We start from the raw sequence: 23,668 nt of genomic DNA, 5'->3' as shown, positions 1-23,668 counted from the left end.
ACCAGTATATATGATTATCACATATAACTAATATCTCATCTTAAACTAAGGGAAAAATATGTTTATTTATAGTTTGTAATAAAGCTGGGTTTCTGACTGGAAAACTTGGCCTTATTTCTGTTTTCCATTATTCCTTGACCATGACTTCCTGTATTATCTGAAGCTAAATCAGACACATGCTGGCTGTACTGGTTATTCACATTTGTTTAACAGCTGTTCATACTATAAGTTTAATAATTCTGACCATTATCATAAACAATTTGCTATATTAGGCTCATATACTTAGGCCTTCTGAAAGGGTTAAGATTAAATGATAGGTCTACTCTGTGATACTAAAGAATGAAAAAAAGAAATCCTGCCTGTTAGAGGCCCCAACAGACTTTTCCAAAAGAGTCTTTCTAAAAGTCCTTCCAAAAGAAAGCGTGAGCACCCGTTTTCTCCACATTTTTGCTATGAACTTGGAGTTCTCAAACACTTTAATAAAGGAATGCAATTGTAAAATCTCTGGACAACTCGTATCCTACTATTTCTTAGCAGTTGGGAGAGGGGTTGATAATTATGTTAAAAACATCTATATTTAAATAAAAAGCCTTTATAGCATATGCATTTTAATATTATAATCATAAACCTCAATTTAAAATATTTTCATGGTTGTTAATTTCCAGGAATGCTTGCACATAGCCACGGGTGAGTGTGCAGAGCTGGTAATTATTTTACAGACCACATTCTGCTATTTCACTCACCATCAATGGTCTGCAAGCCACAGTGTGACTACACTGCTGTGGGCAACTTCTGTCTTCTCTTAGCAGTGCAATTCTTATTCCATTTCAGCTTTCTGTTTCCACAATGTTGGTAGTTTGCAGGTACATGCTTTTCCTCACTAAACCACTTCAACTTCAGGTGCCCTTAGACCCCTTGTCCAAACAAGCTGCTTTGACCAACCTGTATTTTGATCTCATTTTCATAGAATCATAGAATACCAGGTTGGAAGGGACCTCAAAGATCATCTGGTCCAACCTTACTTGGCAAAATCATGGTCTAGACAAAATTGCCTGCCTCCCTGTCCAGATGCATCTTAAAAGTGTCCAATGTTAGGGAATCCACCATTTCCCTGGGGAGACTATTCCAATGGCTGAGTGTTCTCATGGTAAAAAATTTTCCTCTTGTGTCCAATCGGAATCTACCCAGGAGTAACTTGTACCCATTACCCTTTCTCTTTTCCATGTGACTCCTTGTAAAAAGGGAGTCTCCATCTTCCTTGTAGCCACCCTTTAAATACTAGAACATGGTGGTAAGGTGTCCCCTAAGCCTTCTTTTCTCAAGGCTGAACAAACCCAATTCTCTCAGCCTTTCCTCATATGGCAGGCTTCCCAGTCCTTTGATCATCTTTGTGGCCCTTCTCTGGACCCTCTCCAGCCTGTCTACATCTTTTTTGTGCAGCAGGGGCCAAAACTGAACACAGTATTCCAGATGTGGCCTGACAAGTGCTGAGTGGGATAATGACTTCTTTATCCCCACTGGTGATGCACTCGTTGATGAAGCCCAGCATCCTGTTGGCTTTCTTTGCCACAGCAGCCACACACTGATCACTCATAGAGTCATAGAATAATTTTCTGCCAGCCAGAGAATTATTCCCTCATTTTTTGCTGTTTCTTAATCCGAACAAACACTCAAGCAATCTTCACCTCAGTTCTCCCTCTGAATTTACAGTTTATTCATGTCAAACCTGTCACAGTGTTGAACAATTTTTCTTCTCTCTCCTATTTCTTACACAGTCATTGGTCTCTCACAGACAGACCGCAAGGCCAACAGATCCTTCCCTCTGCTGAAGCTTAGGGAAGCTATTGATATCTTGACATTTGCTGCCATGATTTGCTGTTACAGGTTAAAACTCCCAGTTCTTATGGTAATTACCATTCCTAGCATACTTTAATCCAAGATCATAAGATAAATTAGTGCTGGAGGCAGATGTCTCAAACCAAGACTTCAAACTGAGTATGAGTATCTAACCTGTCATCTACAGTACTAGTAACTTTTCTGCACTATAAATTTGTAGGTCAGCCAGATTTGAGGTAATAAGGGTAATTCCACTGCAGCCCCAGCTGTGAAATAACTTACATGACTTCATAATTAAACCTGAATTCCTCTCAGCATTTTTGAGAAGTCCAACTGAACTTTCAACTGGTGACAGGGCCAGTATTTCACTGATTTTGGTAGGATAATTTAGAGAATAAATATTACTATTTGTACCTTTTACGAATACTCAAAAAGACAACAAATCTTTGTGTGACTATACACTAGGGAAGAATCACTAATTACTTGCCTTTAGGTGCTTATATAATGACAGCTGAATGAGAAAGAGTTAAGAGAAATCCTGAAACAAGAGTTGGAGTCCTTCTCAGAAGGGGCTGTATTGTTCTAAAAGCTCCTGTAGCAGCATGTTAAAAAAGTGCAGTTTTTGCATTCAAACTTCAAGGTATCCAGGTCGGCTTGCTGAAATGAGTCCAAGAAAGGTCTAGCAAGAAATAGCGGCAACCCAGAAAGCGATAACGGTTCTGAACTTGCTGTGGTTTTCAGTAAGGAGCTGGAGGTCAGTTATAAAAGAAAGGTTCAGATTTGCAGACAGCTGTGAAAGCCAGATAGGGGTGCTAGAAGTTGAGCCTGATCTACCATTTGCAATGCTTTTCTCCATTTTCCATCTGTATCCCACAGAGATCAGATGAAAGAGATGAAAGAGTCTGAGATCAAATACTACAGAAATAATTTTTTCCACCTTGGAGAGGGAAACTTATTGGAAGATTTTTGTATTGTTGCTGTTGAGGCTTTTTGGGTTTGTTTTGCGCTTTTTTTGTTGTTGTTTTTTGCTTTTTTAATACATCACATCCCAAAGGCTGAAAAGATGAAAAAAAAAAAGAGGGAGAGGAGGCCTAGTGGATAATTTCAAATATTACTTCAGATTGATTTCTCAGAAGCCACTGAAGTTTCTAGACTTCATGCAAAGTTGTGATGGGGATTTGCATCAAGTTAGACCATGTCTATCCACAGCACATCTAAAAGTCAGTCCTGAAGTAAAAGACAAGATATGGTCTGAACAACTTTGAAAACCTTAGCAATTTGACTTCTAGACACAAGCAGAGATGATCAAGATAAACTGCTGATGGGATAAGTGATGTTTGATGGGGACTTGCAGATTAGGATCACCCGAACGGAAGCAAAAGGTTTTTGTGTGATGGTAGGAGGAAAAAATAGTGCTGATGCATATCACCAGGTGGCAGTGTTACACAGTTTTGAAGCTCCTATACGTTACTATATAAGAAGTTTTGAGGTCTTGGGAGGAATACTGGTAGGGATATATATTAGTTTTTGCTGGGCAGAAGGAAGCATGTAGTGGTTTCAGCAGAAACGCATCTCTCGCTGCATTGATCTCCCTGATCTGAGTCAATTCTTGGGAGGAAGTTGCAATCTGGGAACTTGGGCATTGGCTTGGACACCTTAATCTTTAAATGAGGGAGTTTATTGCATGCTGTTAGACTGCTCTTTAGTGAAAAAAAAAAAAACAAACAAATAACCATATGAAAATGCTGTAGTGATATCCTTCACATGATTGACAGTTACTGAGTCAGTAGCATTTCTGCTTGTACCCCAATCTGGAAAAATAAATGTGATCATGGTACAGGTGACATGCCTTTGATCTGTAATAAGTCCACAAAAGCTGCTCTACACTCTAGAGTTTGTGTCATAAATATTGCAGGATTCAGAAGGCTGAAGGCTGCAAAGAATGTGCATAAGTATGTCTAAACACTGATCACATAACAGAAATGGGACAGCAACCTGCTGTGCTGTCCTGCTAAACGCTTACCTCGACTGTCTTCACGTTACAGATTCCAGTTGTAGAGAGCATACAAGAACAACCTTATGTTTAGGGGATTTGGGATTACACCCTGCATTTCATACTCTGCTTTCTCCCTTTAGGGCAGGACCAGCATTTGCTGCTAGTCATTGCATCTTTCAATAACTGGTATATTTGTAGCTCCACTGGAAGTATCTTCCCACTCACCAGCTCTACCTGGCCATACCGTGAAGTGGCATGCATCTTTGAACGGCGACAGCAGCCAGCGGATCTTTGGCTAATTTGCAGGCCCTGGTCACACCTCACATCATCCTTGCTGTAGTTCTGATGATAGCTGGACACCAGCAATGCTTGCCATTGCTTGTCCCCAGTGCCATCCCATTCCCTAGGCAGCGGACTCCAGTAAGCCCCCTATGTGGCCCTACATGCCAGAGATTTTTTTTGCTGGCAAACATAGTGTAACTTCAACCTGAGTTTTGTAATGTAACTTGACAAAAAGGCAAGAGAGAACACAATTTTTTCTTCCTCTAAATTAAAAACTGCAAATGCTCAGTGGTGTTGTCCACGTTAGTAAATTAAACATGTTCGGGAACTTTCTTGGATACTGTGGCCAAATAGCATAATGGGGCCCGACCTATGTTGAAGCTGTAATCTTGGTCACTGAGTGCTGGTTGGAAATGATTTCTGGAATGGTTTGACTCCCAAACTATGTCCAGGAGCTGTTTTGGAGAGCGCTAGTTGGCACGTGCCCAAACATGGTTAGAGCATTTTCTCATTCTATACTCTGCGAGATGTCCACATTGCAAAATCCAGGAAGGATCCCTGGTGCAAGAGCAAAAGATGACCAAGTTTACATGGTAGAAAGGGGATCTACCTGTAAATTTCTAGTTTTTGGCATTGATCTAAAAAAACTAGCTCAAAGTTTTCTGAAATGTTCCTTTTTTGGTAAACTGCCTTCCCAGCAAGTGTAACTAAAAAAACCCCAAAACTATTGTAGTATTTCTATGAACAGTTACGTGGTTTTCAACAAAAGAAAAGTGACTAGAATGCTGGAAGTGATTTAAGATGTTCCAGTTCTCCTAGGTCAATGTCTTACACAGGTGGAATTATGATTATTCAAAGCAGGATATAGCTGATCCTTTCTCTCATAAGGAAAACACACAGCAACGCATAAGGAATGACTCGCAGAAGCCACTGCATATGGACTGGAGCATACAAGAAATTGACTGTAAACATTGTTTCTATATTGTCTGCCTTCTAACTAAAGGAAATAAGAGGGTGTCATAGGTTTAATAAAGTTATTACATCTGGAAAAAGAATGGCAAGCAGGAGAAGTAAAAATTAACAAGCCTCATAATGAACTGCAACTTTACAGGGTGATAGACTGGTGACAGTATAATGCATTAATTGTTTTAAAAGGAAGAATACATCATCAATGTGCCATTGAAATTGAAGGTTCAGTAAGTGCACATGCTAAAATTTAATCTGACAAAAAGTAAGGGAGGTTTATACTATAAACCTTGGAACAAATTAATCCCAGAGAGATGACTGAAGTGAGTATGAGTTTATTAATTTAACAATTTGCATCCTTGTGACAAGGGAGACACCTGGGACTTGCTGCACAATGAAAAATTGGTTTATTGGAAATCTCAGCTGGCTGCAAGTGTTGAGACAGCTCAGGTCAAGCGGTGATAAATAATTTAAAGAAACCAGTGTGAGGTAGGTGTCACTTTAATTTTACATTAACAGATCTATTAGACATTAACCTTATCAGACAGGTAATTGCTAAATGAAATCATACTGTTGTACCTTTGCTTCATAATATCATTTGCTTACTCATACATTTTGTAAAAAACCTTGATGTTGGCACTGACACTGCTTCATGTGCCCAGTGCTTCAGACTAGCAAATAGTGTATTGACCTTTAAAATACATTGTAATAATGCTGATTTTTATTTTTAGCAACTCGGAAAATGTGTTGTGTGTTACCTCAGAAGCGGCAAGGAGAAGGGACATACGGTGTTGGTATTTTAAGATAATTTTGTGTGTGCATTTTCACATGTCTAGACACCTCGGGTAGAAATGACAGTAGAACTGGCATGTAAAGTTTAACAGGTGGAGGTGTTCTGCCTGAAATTGTTATGAGGAATAGGTTATTCCAGGATTATTTTATTTGGATTCTTGGTGAGCTCTGAGCTATATGCTGATAGCATAGGATCTTGGAGAATTACTATGTTAGAAATAAGAGAATCCTAAGTCTTAGTTGTAATTGTTCTATTTTGAAATCCACAGAAACTACATTCATTTTGTAAGAGTGTCTCAAAACTAGCTTGTAACTGACTGGATTTTCCTTGTAGTTAAACTCTCATTGGAGATTTACAGATGAGTTACATTTGAAAGGGAAAATGTTGAGATTGAACAGTTTGCAATTTTTAGGACTTCATTTTGAACCCAGTCATGTTCCCATTAAATCAATGGAAACATGACCATGTTCAAAATGACCATTATCATCACTTCATGGATGCTAGTGAGTTACAGCCATTGACTTCTAAAGAAAATGATTTTATTAAAGCTTAATCCCACAGGGCCTTGTGCAGAAACATGGACCTCTATAAAGAGATCATAAAATGCTACCAAATGAAAACGCTACATTCTCTTTCTAGGGATACTCAGCCTCTGCTGACTATCGTGAGACTCAGGTTCACTCCGGAGACCCCAACTCTTACGCAAACAAGGGCCACATTCAGAGTAACTTGGGGTGTAACTGCACACCCTGTATGCCACTGGGAAGAACTGGGTGGTGGTTGGATGTGCAGTGAGTTATGACTCTACACAAAGTATCCAAACCATCTTTAAGAATATTAAAATCCGTAAGTAAAACCCTGTCTTTGACAGCTGCATAAATGTAGGCCTGCAAGTACTTTTTGCTAGTTTCAGAAAAATTAGAGCTTTTTAAAAGTCAAGTTTTAATCTAAACCTCATTATAAGTATTTTTACTTCTCTTGTACATCCTTTCTGTCCAGTAAAAAACACATTTTGCCAGTCTTCACGAATCAGTAACTGTCTTGGGCAAGTTTAAATAAATAAGACTTTTAAATTTAACTGAAATTCACAATTTCTCTGTTTAGCAAATTTACCTTTGATCTCCTTTTCATGGAGATAAAGGTACAGTGTCAACAATCTGGTATTTAATAAGAAAATCTTAAATTATAATAGCATTTCTGTATCTTACTAAAAGCTTTATGAGGGATACTTCAGTCTAAATCCTTTAGCTGTGCTTTTATTCCAAATATTAATTTACACACACAAGCCTTGCTAGTGCTATTCTGTTACTGAAATAAAGCTATATTTAATGTTGCTTCTATTTTTTTTGGTGGTTCCTTGTTAGATCATGAATAAGCTGAGGTGAGAACAAAATGCTTCTGTATCTTACACGTATAAATAATTACATTTGTCTGGGATAGGCTTCCTGTCACCTAGTAAAAGAGATAGGTTAAAAGACAATCTCATTAAGTCCACTTTTGGGAGACACAGGGAGTTTGAAAGCAGAGATGTGTGGTAATGGGCAGAGCAGAGAAGGGAGTCAGGTCTGCCTAGAGAGAAGATGGGTGCTCTGCTTCTCTTGCTGGCAAAAAAACACGGTGATCTTCCAAGACACGAATGGAGTTTTCCACTTTGGTTAGAGTGAGTCAGTGCACACCTCTTGTCATTGTGGGAAGAAGACTGAACAGGTTCTTTTAACACCAGACTCTGCATTTTCTTCTGCCAGAGGATGGAGGGACCAGGCTTCCAGTACTGCAGTCCGTGGCTGAACAAGGGTGGATTTCTCCAGGTAACCCATGGCATCCTCCTCACAAAATTTCACTGAAGATAAAAGTGTATCTCTTTTGATGTCTTGGCAAGACCTAAGAATTTGCTACTCTTAGACTTTTACCAGTGTAATACTTTAACAGTGCTGTGGGACCCTGGGAATGCGTATGTGTGGGTGGTATATTTGTGTGTTTGAAGTTGGGTGGTGTATGCTGTTGCTCTTGTGGTAGCAACTTTTGGAACACCTCACAACATTTAGAGTTCTGACTGCTTTTGTTCAGATCTTTTTCTGGCAATTTCTATTATTTCTGGCAAGATTTAATGGGAGCTGATACTCTCTTCCAAGAGTCCAAATACTTACTTTCTATATAAAAATCTTCAGCTTAAAATACATTGGTGTAACTATTTTTTTTAAGTTTGAAAGTTAAATGGCCCATGGGAAGGCACTACTCTTCTGTTATTAGCCTTCCAGAGCTGAAGTTGCCTTTAGAATTGAGCAAGAAAGTTGCTTTAGTGCTGTCAGATATCTAATTAATCCTTCAGTAAATAAAGACATTCTGTAATTAAATAACCACGATGTGCAATCAGTTCTAACATGAAATGCTTTGCATATTAATGTATTATAATCCAGGAGCTGTACGAGGCTTGTATTTGGATATGAAGTGTTTGTGACAGACTTTTAAAAAAGATGGAGCACACATTACAGACCAAAGAGTGTTTGACAAAGCACTTCTCAGCTAGATGTGACCTATAAGCTAGACATGTGAATATCTATTAATTTTTTGGTTTTTTTTCAATAGGGGAAACAACACAGTTTCAGTCTGAGGCTTTTTGTAAATATGTGAAGGGGCTGGAAGTGTTAACTTCTGAAACTTTGCTGAAGTAGCTGCTGGGCAATAGATGTTGCTGCCCTGGGGAGAGTAAGTTTTATGTAGAAAACTTTCCAGCGTTTGGGACTTTGTACTCTGGAGGCTTCAAATGACGCCGAGAGCCAACAGCACTGCAGATCATTTAATCTACAATTAAGTAGTTGTCCTGGTTTGAGCGACGCAGGATTAATTTATCTTTCAGTAATTTTACTTTTCTGGCCCCTTCTATTTAAGGTCTCTTCTATTGCTAGGGAAAATGGCATGTTTAGAAGACTCTAGTGTCTGAATTTGTGAAAACATTTACTTTATAGCCAGCTATGGTGTGTGGGATTCAAGGTGTCGGTGTTTTTCAAGCTGGCCAGGTGCGGGGATGAGGAGGAGCAAGACCCCTGAGCACTTGACCCAAGCTGCCACCAGGGTTATTTCATACCATGACTATCACATTCAATATAAATTACAAAGTTTGCTGAGAAGTTTGTTCTCTTCTGTGATGACTGCCATCTTGAGAATTTCTTGGCCTGGTGCCGGAGACCCCTGAGGCCTTCCCTTCCTCCGGAAGCTGCAGCGCTCACAGTGTCCCACATTTGCTGCCCACTGCTGGGAGTGCACAGCTTCCTACTAGTATAATTGGCTGAGTATATTGGCTGTGTATTTTATATTGATCTCAGGATCAATATTGGTTCTTTAGTATTATTAATTATTTAGTCTTATTCTATCGAATCTGTTTACATTTCAGCCCCCAGGTTTCCTTGTTTTTTCCCCAATTCCCCTTCCCGGGTGGGGAGGGAGTTATCGGGTGATAGAATAACTGTCTAAACGGCAATAAACTGCTGTGGGTTCCTCAAACCGTAGCAGCGGTTAGCCCGTGCCGTCACCAGCCTTCTCTGCCCTCGTTATTTGGAATAGGGAAACACCGGGGTTACAAACACAGACTTGCAACCGCAAGCGCTACGCGACCGGCACTCCCCAGGGCAAAAATAACGGGATTTTAAGGAGTTTAGAAGAAAAAAAAAATAGAACTGTTATTCATTTCGCTCTGGCCGATTCGTTGCCGGGGCGGGGGCCGCGCCCCCACAGCCTAGCCGTCGCGCGACACCACCTCGCGCCGTTTGCCGCCGGCGGCCGCACCTGGCGGAGGCCCCCTTGGCAATATCATTGGCCGCCTGCCGCTCCACCGCCCGTGTCTCATTGGCTGCTGCTGCTTCCCCTTCATCCGCGCGCTATCGGTCTCCGTCCGATACCTGGAGGGCAATGAGGAGCGACGCCCACCCACCCCCGTTCACTCGCCGCCCGCTCTCATTGGCGATAGAGCCGGCATGCTAAGCTCGTCCATTGGCTGCTCAGGCAGCCGGCTTTGCCCCCATTGGCTGGCGGGTGGGATGCGCCCCGCCCCGCTGGGGGCCGAGCGGTGTGTTTGGGCTGGAGAGTTGTCGGCGGAGCGGTCGCGGGAGCTGGTGCTGCCGCCTGGCAGCGCGTGCTGGGGACGGCGCGAGGCGCTCCCACCTTAGCGCTTCCTCTTCGCCTCAGCCGCGAGGGAGCGGGATGGCCGCCTCGGGCGGGCTGGAGCGCGGCGCGTTGAGCTGAGCTGAGCTGAGCTGAGCTGAGCGGAGCGGAACGGAACGGAACGGAACGGAACGGAACAGAGCGATCCGCCGCCTGAGAGGACCATGCCGTCGGAAAGGGAGCCGGACGCCCCTCGGCTGCGGGATCCGAGTGGGGCGGACGCCTTGCCAGCGCCCGGCAGCGCTTGAGCCCGCGCCGGGCTGCCCCGAGCGCATCGCCATGGACGAGCGCTTCAACAGGTGGCTGCTGCCGCCGCTGCTGGCGCTGCTCTTCTTGCTCATCGTCTACCAGTACGTGTCGCCCGCCTGCCCCGGCGCCGCCTGCCCCCGCCGCCCGCTGGCCTCCGCCGCCCGCCGCGGGGGGGGTCCGGCGGAGCGGGAAGAGGAGGAGGTGGTGGGCGCCGCGGAGGAGGAGGAGGAGGGGGCGGCGGCGGCGGCGGGGGCGGCAGCGCTGCCGCGGCTGGTGGCGAAGTTCCCGTTCGCGCGGGGGGAGCTGTGCCGGCGAGTGCGGTTCGATATGCGGGGCCGCGACGTGATCGTCTTCCTCCACATCCAGAAGACGGGCGGCACCACCTTCGGGCGGCACCTGGTGCGCAACATCCGCCTGGAGCAGCCTTGCTACTGCCGGGCCGGGCAGAAGAAGTGCGCCTGCCACCGCCCGGGCGGCGACAAGGACACCTGGCTCTTCTCCCGCTTCTCCACCGGCTGGAGCTGCGGGCTGCACGCCGACTGGACCGAGCTCACCAGCTGCGTGCCCGCCGCCATGGAGCGCCGCGGCTGCGCCGGCAACCGCACCCTCAGGTCAGTGCCCGCCGCCCCGGGGAGGAGGAGGAGGTGGTGGTGGGGGGGCGGGAGGAAAGCCCACGCGTGCTTGAAGGTCTCACGTGTGGGGCTTGGTTTCCACCCGCTCGAAATGTCATCCCACCTTTCCTATCGCGGTGGGAAGGCTCCCTGTAAGTGGGTCCCGCTCCCGGTTTGGCAAGAAATTGTCCGCCGCCGCCGTCATTAAGAAGCAAACGGGGGGTGGGGGTGGGGAGGTTTATCTGCCAGAGGAGGTTCTAGTTTGGGCTATTCCCCTCCGTGTTTGCGACCTGTTCGCTTCGCCTCAAATTTGGGCTGATTCCACGTAGCGCGTGTGCAGCGTGTACAAACAGGGTTAGAACGCTACCTGTTTTAATGCGAGTTTCTGCTATTCGTCGTTTCGAAAGTTGTTTTTAACAAAACACGACACTTCTGCATAAGAAGAGTGCCTCTGCAGAATCTAGTGGATCGCTGTAGCTGCTGAGTGATGCAACTAGTGGATTTTGAAGTATTCGGAAGCCCTTAAACTCTCTTTTCCCCTGTTTCTTGTTGGCAGATAGGCTGGGTCTTCTCCTTCACATTGCGTACTGATTGCTTGCTGTTTGTGCGAGCTGGAAGTCAGCAGCCGATGTGTTCCAGGCTCTGCACAGGGAATGAAGTACTAGCAAAAATTGTGGTGTTAAATGTTCTTTGGATGATCTGAGAACAGTGGAAAACTTACGAATTTTGTGTGCATGCTGCCTCTCTGCATGTTATCTTGTATTGCACTTTTGTTGTGCTTTGGAAAAGGTCTTTTCTGTTTTTAAAATGGAAAAACTGTCAGATGGCTAATCTCTCTCAATACAAGATAGCTCTAGGTGATTCAGTAAGTTTTGGGCTTTCTTCTGATTTATTAAATCAGATTTTCAGGCTAATACTAGATTTTGTCTTTATTTGGATGATAGCTTTTGAACACGTGTAGTAAGAAGTTATGAGCCGAATTCTCTGAGATTTGCATTGCAATGATTGTAACTTTAACATCTGTAAAATATTTAGGAAATATTTTTTTTGTTACATAGTTTTCCAGGTAACTTCTCTCTTTTTGCTATCCCTGTTAATTTTATGGGACTGCAAACTTTAAATTTTCAGTAGGACCACTCACATATTTTGTGCCTTGTCATTTAAAAACACGTACAATCCGTGACATAGGTGGATTCGCTTTCACAGGGCCTATTCATCAAGACAGTAGGGTTTATTATTATTATTGTTGAACAACTTGAGGATTATTTGATGTGAACATCAAAGGCTCTCCCATACCGCAAAGCTAGTCAATTTGGTATGACTCCAGTCAGCATAACTTGAATTTATTGTTGATGATTGTGGACCGGGACTCTACTTGCAGAATACTGTTAAGGTAATTCATACAATTTTGTGAAAAACGTTTAGCTGGAGATAAAGTGTATGCATTTGTGTGCTAATGGAAGAGATGCTGCGAATGTCTTCAAGGACAATGTAACTTGGTGGAAACTGTACAGCTTTAAGGAACACTCAATAAACTTGTAATGTAAACCAGGGAGGGGAGGAGAAAGAGTAATACTTGTAGAAATGGCTGAAAATACATAATCTGCCACTGAAGTCCTCCTTTCCTCTCTCATGAAGAATATTAGTAGGTAAATAACTGAGTGGTAAATTGAGTTGCAAAGATTCCAAATGGGCTGTAAAATTGGAGTAGTGGCTTTGGTACTTTTAAACGAAAATTGGTTATATTAAGTAAATTTAAAATCTGAACTACAAAGAAGGTAATAGTGGTTATTCAGTGGGTAATTCGTAATTATTTTGGTTGAAAAAAGACATGTAATGACATTTCATCATTATAGCTGAATAGTGTTTTCTTAAGTTTTTATTTTTAGTTAGTGAATGATTTGGTTAATGTGACTTCTTGCACTTCTTGATTTGTCTTCATGTAAGCGAGGAAAGTGCTGTGAATAATTTTTTGTTGCATCGTTCTAATACTAGTTCTTTCTTGTATTATGTCGTGTGCTAGGCAGACACCTTTTCATTTTTTCCCTTTGTTTTTTCTTTATAATCATGTAGCTTGACCTTGTTTTTTCAAGGAGCTGTAAAATAAATCAGATAACCCTGAAGTACGGATTGTCTCTGCTGTGAATGTCTGCTCCTGGTAAAGCTGGAATCAAGCCTAAAATACTTTGCTGGAGGACTGTAATATTGGAGGCATGCATCTAAGTCTTTTTAATGTCTGAACAGAGAATTGAGAATGAGGGGACACTATGCTTAGAACAGGCAAGAAACTAGCATAACAGTCTAACATAAAGCATAGTGATTATTTTTAAATCATCCTTTAAAGCTTCTGAATGTGTTTGAGGCATTAGACTTCCTTGAATAGCTCAACTTTTCTCTTCTGCCTTCCAGCTATGGAGTCAGAAAATTAGGCTGAATTGATTAAATATCTGACACTGAATTTTCTTTGTGGCTAGGAGGGCAGCAGGACAAACTATACTATGAATTTGATACCAAGGTGTTTGATGTCTTGTGCCATATATTTGATGCAGTGAGGATAATGTTAAGTGTATTTCAGACTTTTTGTTTTGTTTTGTTTCCCCTCATAGCAGGGTGTTAATATAATCTGTTCTTTTAGGTCTCTGTACGTGTAGCCTGCCTCTTGCTACATAGAGGGAATAAGGGATTTAGAGTATAAATCTCCGCATTCTGAAAATTGGCTTCTTAGAGGGCTAGTAATAGTGTAACATAAGTAAAAATTAAACAAGTTGTGCTCAGAAGTATTTTCTTTGCTATTTTGTTATGAGTAAGTTAGATTTAAGTCCTACCTTTTAACGCAGGTCTTCGGAACAGTTAATGGAGAAACTGTAATTAGAATTCATGGGGGAGGGGGCTAGATGATAAAAGGAGGGAGTGGATGATGGTCCTAAGGGTCTTGAAGGTTTGTGAAGCACTGCCTCACCTCACTCTGGGTTTTTTATCTTTCATGGGCAGTGCATTTAAAGATGTCTTACTTCTGAAATCTCATCAGCATTTTGAAGAAACTTTATCTCAGCTTTTCCTGTTTCTGATGTTGGTGTTTTGCAGCCTCAGGTCTCAAGGGGGAACACAGGGCAGAAATTGCTGCTGTGCACCAGCAATTTGAACTTTTTTTAAGCTCAAGTGCCAGCTCTAATTTTGATGTCACTGGACCTTTACCTCTGCTTGACTTAATGGTATGAAGTGTCCTGTGCCCTTGTCCCACTTTAGGTACTTCAGTATGAGAAGTTGTTTGTTGTCAATGTATTGGATGCTATTGTGAAGTTGTAAAACTGTCTTTTGTTTAGAATCAAAGTTATAATTTTCAATGACATTACTTGAAAAACAAAACAACAACTTCAGACTTTATTTCTTCAAACATTTGCATATGTTTGAACTTTCAGGATGTGAGATGTTCTGCTGAAATACCTGCTTAAGTGTTTACAGAGCCAGACTATTAGTTTTTGTACTACTGTATAGCTTTTACTTCTACAAAAATTGCTGTCTATACAGTGAGGTTATTGAGAATGGTATGCAGCTGATGCATTGTTTAATTAAATTCTTATTAGTGTAGTTTTCAGCTCAACATTGCAAATAATTAGTTTAATTAAAGCATTGGGATTTTTCCCATGAAGATGCATTTAGCTTCACATTCTTGCATCAGTAGCATAGTTCCCCATATATTCAACAGGAGAGTTACTGCTATGCATTGTGTCTACAACTTGGGTTATTTACTCTGCCTCACAAAAACGGGTGTTATAACGGAAAGTAACTGAGACTGTGGATTATTAGTTTTTTTTTTTTAAGTCACAGTCTTTTATTTCCTTATGTATTTGCTCTGCCCTCTCTGGAAGTCATTGAAGTTGATCATGCTTCTGTTTAGCTCCACCTCTGAAACTTGGCTTTCCTTCAGAGGTGCCAAGAAGCTCAGGCTATGGAACCGTAGCCAGCATTGCTTGAGGAAGGAAAGGGAAGAGAAGTGTTGTTAGATGTCTACCCTGGGATACCAGGGAAGAGTCAGTCTGAAGCCTGAGTGAGTGACATTAGACTGCCTGTGTAGATGGTGAGGAGTAATGGAGTAATGCAGGCAATCCTTTGGAGGGTGTAAGACACGTTGGAGACCTGTTGAATTGTCTACTGGTAGGGCAGTTTTTCCTTTCACTGATTGCAAGGGAGGCCTGGAATGGCTAATTGGCACTTGATGTCTAAAACTAGATGAGAAGTATTCCACATCTAACGTTGCACAGACATTGTCCGAACTGATTGCCTGCCTCTGTTAGGTTACCAGGCAGAACTTGGTGTGTGAGGTAGGGCTTGCTTTGCCTCTCTACTCTGAGGGATTGAGAAGGGACCTTAGAAGTCCTAATCAAGGCACATTTTCTCCCTTGCTGGTATGCCTGAAATATAATTAATAATTATTCATTATTATTTATTACAAGTTTGATTAAACTAGGAAGGTAATCTTTTAAACTACACACTCGAAAGAACACTGCATCGAAAGTGTCTAATTTTCTTATATGAAACAGTGAAATCGGTCTAATTGTGTAAATCCCATGAGCTTTATTATCAGTGCAGTTTAGTGTTCGAAACTATTGATTTTCATTAATTTGCTTCCATTATACTCTCCATTTCCTCATGTCTGTTTAACTTACTGTGTGCTCTGTTATTCTCTGGAAATATAAATGGGCAGTAAACCCATGAGTCATGGAATTGGGATGGTTGAATAGAAACTATTAGTAGGATTTCTTTTTCTTATGCAGTTCTTTATTTGACTATTCAGTGTTTTTTAAGATCTAGCAATAACAGTGTAAGACGGACTCTGTTCTTTGCAGCCATGGTAACTATGATCATCATAAAAATGTAACAGTGTTAATTGAAAATTAAGACTACACTGAAGGTAGTGGGGAGAAGAGAATAAAAAGCCACAAATGTTTAAAACTGAAGAAACCCCCCACAAATTCTCTGCCATACCTTTGTATCTTCTACTGAAATTAATGTTAGAGCCAGTAAGCGCTACATGGGTTTGTTGTTTTTCTTTTATAAATTTAAGAAACAACATGGATTAAACAATTTCCTGAGGTCCTGCTACTGATAGCGTGGGTTTTTTCCTTCCTTAACTGTCACCAGTGTTGGATACTTTAAAAGAACCTTGATAATCTGCTCAAGGGTTTAATTGTCCTTACTATTGGAAAGTGGTGTTGTCTCCCCCCCCAGTGCTTAGTGCGAGTCTTGTTAACTTCGGTTTTAAGCCCATTGCATCTTCTGTCTTTTGGGAAACTGGAAACAAATTTATTCCCCTTTTCTCTGCAATACCCTACTAGCTACTTTGGTTCTCAGGAAGTCCTCTTTTAACCTTCCCTTCTTAAAATGTAGCCAAATCCAGCTCATTCTGTATTTATTGTAAGCCATTTTTAATGTTTCTTTTTTTTTGGATTCATATCAGTTGTTTTCTTGAAATATGATGCTTCAGTGAAGGTACAGTATTTTGTAAGTGTAGTACAAAGTGGAGCAAAAAAGTTTTTGCTTGTTCTGAAAGTTATGCTTGTGGTTGTACACTTCAGTGATGTTTGCCTATTTTGCAGTTGCCTGACATTGACAGTTTTATATTTCCCATTGTCTTTTTACACAAGCTTTGTGCTCTTCCCCTCTTCTGTCAGTTTCTTTAATTTGTGAAATTGATTTTCATTTTAATTTTGTCCTTCCTAGCTTTTCATCATTGGCATGTTTAATAAATGTCTCGTATTCAGCATCCATGTTGTTGATGCAAACATTGAATAGAATTAAATCCCATTGTAATAAACCTTTTGTTTGATACAACTCTCGGAATTACTTTCTAGGGAGTTCTGCTCCTGCCACATTTTTTTTCTAGACTGTTTTTTTTCTGGCTTATGACAGTAATTGGAAATGTTGTCTAAAGCCACACTTTTTTTTTAAAGCACTTCCTTCCTACTTTTCCTATTCAAAGTCAATTATTGTATTTTAGAGGGAAATTAGACTGATTTGCTCTGACTTGATTGAGATGAATCTTTCCTTCTGTGTGTTTAAAGATAACTTGTGGCAACATCCAGCAACTCTCCTTAACTACTCGTCTCCTGTGAGATTTCCTCTGCTCAGAGTAGCAAATGATTGATGGGGACAGAACTCTTCAGTACTGGGATTGTCACAGCTCTGGAAAACTTTTAACCCAACGATAAGTCTTGTCTTCAGGCTCTTGAAGCTGCTGTAAGGTTGCCTTGCTCGTGACTACAAAAATTATGAGAACTGGTGTTTACTGTTAATTGCTGGTATTGATAAAACAGTGGTCAGCACTAATTCAATTGGGAATTGGTTGTTCTTATTCACTCATCATTGTAATTTATAGAGAACTCGGTAAGTTTTGAGATGGAGAGATGCATGTTATGAAAATGATTGCCTGAGCAGCAGTTCCTCTAGTTGTCTGGAAGAGAACTTAGTGATTAACCCAAGCAAACTTACTCCCCTTGCTGCTTCCTTTTTAGTGTATCTTATTATATCATGTTGGGGTGGTTTTTTGGCTGCTTCTGGTATTTCATTCTGGAAAATAGGTTGTCTAATAAGATTTCCTTTAAAATGAAGGAGCTATTCTCTTCTTTGTGCAGGAGCCAGGCAGAGAAGCCTTGGGGGAGAAGAGAGTGGAAGTGTCAGTAGCATCTCCCAGGGCTGTACAGTGTTATAGGACACATAGCAGCTGTTGTAACTCTCTTGTGTTGTTAAGATGCTTTTTAATTTCTGTTAACTAGCTGCATAATTTAGAGTAATTTCAATCCTCTTAAACAGGATAATGCTTAAGTTCTTATGTAGCTTTGGGGTATGTGTCAGTTTGAGGCGGAATGGGTAAAGTTCCTGTGTGAGTGGGAAAATGTGCTGTGTAATGCCATTACACTGATAGAGATTAAATCTGTAGACCCAGCCAGTGGGTCTACAGCTCAGCTCTAGTGATCACAAAGAAGCTCAAAGTGTAGAGAAAAGTGTGGAGAGCTCATTGAACTGAATGATTTCTCCCTTCAGGTGTCTTGGCAGTTTTTGTGTGTTGGCTTTTAAGTAAAGCATTTCCTCCCAGAATTTGGTGCAGCCATGGTATTGAATTGAGCTAATAACATAAAGACTCTGCTGTTCTCTGTGCAGAACGAGACCTGATGAAAGCAAGGGAACCTATATTCTTTAATGTATTTAGTATTGCCTTCAACTTGCTGCCTCTGGTAGTATTTATAACCCAAACTTCTATTGCTAAACTACATTGGATGTCTTAATGTTCCTGGTTGCCTTAAAAGGTAACTTAAAGTCCCTTCAAAGTTCAGTCACTGCTGAACAAGGTTTTCAAAGACTGTGTATGAGGTTGATTGTAAAAATTAAGGGTCTAATTTGGACTGCCTAGATGATAAAATGGTTCAGCTTTGAAAAAAACCTATTAATTTCCCCCCCTAAATTTAGGGGGGGAAAATGAACAAAACCCCAAAACAGTTCTGTTGTTAAAGACTTCATGGATCTTCTTTCAGAATGAATTCTAGAGTGGCAAAATCAATAGCTCTTGAAATACGTATGGTCTATTACGTGATCAGTGCTCGACTTCTCAATATCTATTCACTAAAAAGTATAACGTGAGTTTTTGTAAGGATCAGGCCTTTTATCTTCAAGCTCTGAGGACTTTGATTCTGCTCTGAAGCTTACTGTTAGGTGGCCTCTTGTAAACATCTATAAAAATCTGGAGTTTGGCCCACAGCTTAAAGTCATCTTGGAAAAAGAGGGGCGGGGGGATTGGGTTTTAATCAATGATTTAAACTTAATGTCTTAAACCTCTTCTTTAAAGATTATTAATCTGTTAGAAAATGGTTAATGTAAAGTGGATTTTGGGCATACTAGAAGTGCTGCATTAATAAAGTTATATGTCAGTTGTGAAAGTGTATTAATGCAGATTGGAGTGTGGCTTTTAGTGTCTACAAACTGATAGAGCTGCCAAACACGCTGGCTTAGTAGTGGGGAAACTTTGAATGGCATATGAGGAATAATACTGGGATGGGGAAAGCAGTGACCAGATGCAACTTCAATTTCCAAAGTCAAAATAGCAAAGGACTGGTGAAACAAACCATGATAATCATAATTGACTTGAGAGTATACTTCCCAACTCTGTGAAGTAACTTCTCATTGATGAGAATGCGGGCCATGTGGCTCCTGGTGGTGTTTGGTACTGGAAGCAAATGGTCTTTTTCAGGACGTTCAAGTACGTGGAGGAGTTGATCCCTCTGAGACCAGTTACTTTCCACAAACAAGTAAACTTGAAAGTGAGGTGTGTGAAAGAAGGCACACTTCACAAAACACTACTCAAAAAATATAATATTTAAAAAAAAATTCTCGTCTAAGGTCTAATAATGTCAATGGAAAGAGCTTGCTGACTTACAGATTTCCATCTGTAAGATTTGGGCACACTATATTTTTAAATGTATGTTAAATGCAATTTTAGAGGTAGTAATGCAGAAAAAAGCTTTTTTTTTTTTTTTTTTTCCTCCTTTAACCCAGTAGCCTATTTTTGCCTTGTTTTTTTGAGCTGGCTTTTGTTTAAGTAGTGAATACATTTGTGTATGTGTCTGTGTGTTTCCATACTCAAAAGTAGCTACTTGCAATTTTTTGCTTTATTTTCATGTGTCTTTGCACACAGGCTATGGTAGAGAATGCGGGGGTGGGTGGAATAGCAACTGATGGTGTTTGCTTGAGGAACTCCTCAGAGTGAGAGGGGAAAGAAGAGAAGCAGTGTAGGAATAAGCTGTGAGCCCAAAGTGAGAGCAAAGTCTGGAAGGGAACAGAAATAAAGCTACGGTCTTGTGAGGTGAAGGAAGGATCAAAATTATGCAATGTGGAAGTTCATGTTTTCCAAATAAAATTTGTTTAGGGCTTAAAGGTCTCCATGGTTTTGGTGTGTGTGTGTGTGTTTTTTTTTTTTTTTTTTTTTTTTTTATACTTGCTGGAAGAGAAAGATGCGGACATAATGAAAAACTTCAAGTACCGGCTAGTTTGAGCTCTTGTCCTGTATAGGTCTTTTCTTTTTTTGGCATGGGTTTCTCAAGTCAGATAAGTGTTGTAATAAGAGACCGAAATGTTAAATTAAGCATCTTCAGCTCCTATGCTGTAAATCCCCAGGAGCACAGTTGTCATGTAATATTTTCATCCTTTAACTAGACCTTAATTTTTAGTGATGGGAGTAGGACCATTATTTTCCAAGAAGCTTCAAATGTGAGTGATGAATAACTTCTATAACTGCAAAAACTTTATTTTCATGCCAGAAAAGCCTCTGTCAGACTAAGGCTATATCTTTTCTGTTGCTGACTTAACAAGGTTCAGATGAGAAGAGTAAGTTTATGAAATATTTTACGTTGTTCTCTACTACTAGTCATTTGGACTTATTACAGAATCATGTGGGTAGGAACGGGTTTCTGGCAGTCTTTTAGCCCAAGCCCCTGCTCAAAAGTCAGTCAAACTAGAGCAGGTTGCTCTGGGCTTTGCTCAGAAGTTTTGACTAACCCCAAGGATGGAGATGCCACAGTGTCTCTGAGCAACCTCTTCCAGTGTTTGACCATTTTCATGGGAAAAGAGCTTTTCCTCTCACCTCGCTGAAATTTCCCGTTTTCCAATTTATGTTCATTTTTTCCTGTCTTATTGCTGTGTACATCCAAAAAGAGTCTAGTTACAGCTTCTCTATACATTCCCATATATAAGAGAAATAAGGTCTACCTGGTTGCTGCTTTGTCCTCAAGCTGATTAAACCTAGCTCACTTGGTCACTCCTTGTGTGTCATATGTCTCAGCCCCTTGATCATCTTGGCAGCCCTCTGCTGATAGTCCCCATTATACTAAGGCCTGTCTGTTACTGGTGAGCCCAAATTTGGACACATCGTTCCAGATGCTGTCTCACCAGTGCTAAATGGGGGAGTGAGGGGAAATAATTTCCCCAACCCACTGGCTAGCTCCTGCTAGCATAGCTTGATACTTGGTTAGCCTGCTTCATTTGCAAAGGGCACATTTTTGGCTGTTATTCAACACCATGTCCACCAGGAACCGCAGATCCTCTTCTGCAGAGCTGTGTCCTAGCCACTCAGTGCCCAGCCTGTCTTGTTGTATGTTCTTACTTCACCTCAGGTGCAAATTTTTACTTTTTCTAAGAATTGTGGAATGATTTGGGTTGGAAGGGACCTTAAAGATCTTCTAGTTCCACTCTCTTGCCATGGACAGGGGTATCTTCTATGCTTGATATCCAAGTGGAGACCAGTGATGAGTGGCATTCCTTGGGGGTCTGTACTGGGACCGGTGCTGTTTAAAATCTTTGTTGGTGACATGGACAGTAGGATTGAGTGCACTCTCAGCAAGTTTGCCAATGATATCAAGCTGTGTGGTGCACTTGACACGCTGGAGGGAATGGATGCCATCCAGAGGGACCTGGACAGGATTGAGAGGTGGGTCCATGCAAATCTCATGCAGTTCAACAAGGCCAAGTGCAAGGTCCTGCACCTGGGTTGTGTCAATCCCATGCACAAATACAGGCTGGGCAGAGAATGGCTGGAGAGCAGCCCTGAGGAGGTGGACTTGGGGCTGTTGCTGGATGAGAAGCTCAACACGAGCTGGCAATGTGCACTTGCTGCCCAGAAGGCTAACTGTCTTGGGCTGTATCAAAAGAAGTGTGGCCGGCATGGTGAGGGAGCTGATTCTGCCCCTCTACTCTGCTCTGGTGAGACCCCACCTGGAGTACTGCATCCAGCTCTTGGGGGCCCCCAACATAAGAACGACATGGACCTGTTGGAGCAGGTCCAAAGGAGGGTCATGAAGATGACCTTTCTCCTATGAGTAGAGGCTGAGAGAGTTGGGGTTGTTCAGCCTGGAGAGGAGAAGGCTCTGGGGAGACCTTAGAGTGGCCTTCTGGTAACTAAAGGGGGCCTACAGGAAAGATGGAGAGGGACACTTTATCAAGGAGTGTACTGATAGTACGAGGGGTAACAGTTTTAAACTGAAAGGGGATAGATTTAGATGAGATATTAAGAAATTCTTTACTGTGGGGGTGGTGAGATCCTGGAACAGGTTGCCCCAGAGAAGCTGTGGATGCAACACAGCATCGTGAGCATTGTGTGAGCAATGTAGTCTAGTGGGAGGTGTCCCTGCCCGTGGCAGGGAAGTGGAACTAGGTGATCTTTAAGGTCCCTTCTAACTCTAACTATTCTATGATCAGGTTGCTCAAAGCCCCATCTAGCCTGGCCTTGAACACTTCCAGGGAGAGGACATTTACAATGTTCCAGTGTCTCACCACCCTCACAGTAAACTACTTGCTGTGGCTGATTTTCATGATGTTTCCATCAACACAGGTCTGTTGCCTCTTGAGATTGCTCTGAATAGAAGCACTCCTCTCTGGAGTATTGATCTCTCTCTCCAATTTGGGGTTGTCCATGAACCTGCTGAGACCAGACTCCGTCCCATCATCTAGGTCATTAATACTGACCTTTAAACAGTATTGGCATCACTCTCAGGTCTTCAGTGACACCACAATTAATCAGCTACCACCTGGACTTTGTACCACTGCTCACTCTTACTTGCAGCCTGATAGGGTGTCTTGCTATACTGCCCTGTCAACTAGTCCATATCTCACCAGTGTGGCTGTAATGACATTATGGGAGAGTGTGTCTAAGTCCTTGCTGAGGTCAATGCCAACAACATGGAAATTCCTCCAGGGAAACTTGCTCAGTCACCTTCCCAGGGACAGAGGTGAGACTGACTAGCCTGTAGCTCTATGAATCTTTCTTCCTGAAGGTGCGAGATTTGCTTTTTATTTATGGACAATGGGGAGAAAAATTACAGTGGAGAAGGTGCTGCAACATGGTGATGTAGATGTTTTAACTACTACCTGTACTTCAATTTAAGAATTCCTTGAATGGGATCAGAAGGTATAATTATTAAATAAAAGAAGGGTAGATGCAATGACTTTTTCGCTGTGAGCATTAGTTCATCAAAAGAAACAACTTACTACCAGCAAAAAGTTTTTTAATGTTTTATGATATGTCCATGACATCCAATGTAAAACTGGTCTCAAGCATGTGTTGTAAATATATTCCTTTGTACATGTCTTCGAAGACTGGGATGGTATGCTTCTCTGGTGCCAGGGAAGGTCCACTTTTTCTTATTAAGCTGACCTTAGTTGATAAAATAGGACTTGAATAGCAATGAAGTAAATATGAATATGTGACCACCTCTTCTTTTTGTTGTTCTTAATACTTGGACTCCTAGTGTTCTGTAATATTTGTGCGGTATCAGGGTGTGTGGAGTCAAGCATTTCTATTCAAACTATTTTTGTCCAGAAGGCTAACACTTCTATAGCTTTCCATATTCACGTTGCAGACTGTATTCTTCAGAGCTCTTTAACTTCCATCTGCAGTGATAACTTTCTTTATTAAACTGTTCACAGTTAAATTATAGTGTAAAATGTTAATTGTCTTGTGTTAACATGAAATAACTTCCCGGAGTTTACAATAAAAGAACATAACTATTCCAAAAAGAACGTTTCCTATTCCAAAGTTGAGTTATTGGAATGAACTTTCAATATAGGTGAGATTCTTTTGTGCTAGGTTCTAAACTTCTGTATTAAGTCTTCTGTAGGCAAATACAGAATCCACAAAAGAACAAATACAGAGGCAAAGAACTGGTGTTTATACCTTTATGTTTCTTTTAAGTGGACTCTAAATTCTTAAAAACACTAAGTAGGAAAAACTCAGAT

The 23,668-nt window shown here is 41.5% G+C and overlaps 1 protein-coding gene across 1 annotated transcript in view; it reads left to right on the top strand.

Moving 5' to 3' along the window:
• Positions 1-10,310: 10,310 nt before the first annotated feature.
• The window catches only part of HS6ST3 (heparan sulfate 6-O-sulfotransferase 3), a gene marked incomplete at both ends in the record, with an annotated part of 334,688 nt that continues 321,330 nt past the window's right edge, over positions 10,311-23,668 (top strand). The window contains one exon of the mRNA XM_082498236.1: positions 10,311-10,891. Within this exon, the coding sequence (XP_082354362.1) occupies positions 10,311-10,891 (581 nt within the window). The remainder of the gene's footprint in view (positions 10,892-23,668) is intronic.

The sequence above is a fragment of the Vanellus vanellus genome, assembly GCF_965231255.1.
Source record: "Vanellus vanellus genome assembly, chromosome: 1".
NCBI classification, from domain to species: domain Eukaryota; kingdom Metazoa; phylum Chordata; class Aves; order Charadriiformes; family Charadriidae; genus Vanellus; species Vanellus vanellus.
The sequence above is the reverse complement of the archived record's forward strand: the minus strand, read 5'-3'. Positions and strand labels throughout refer to the sequence as shown.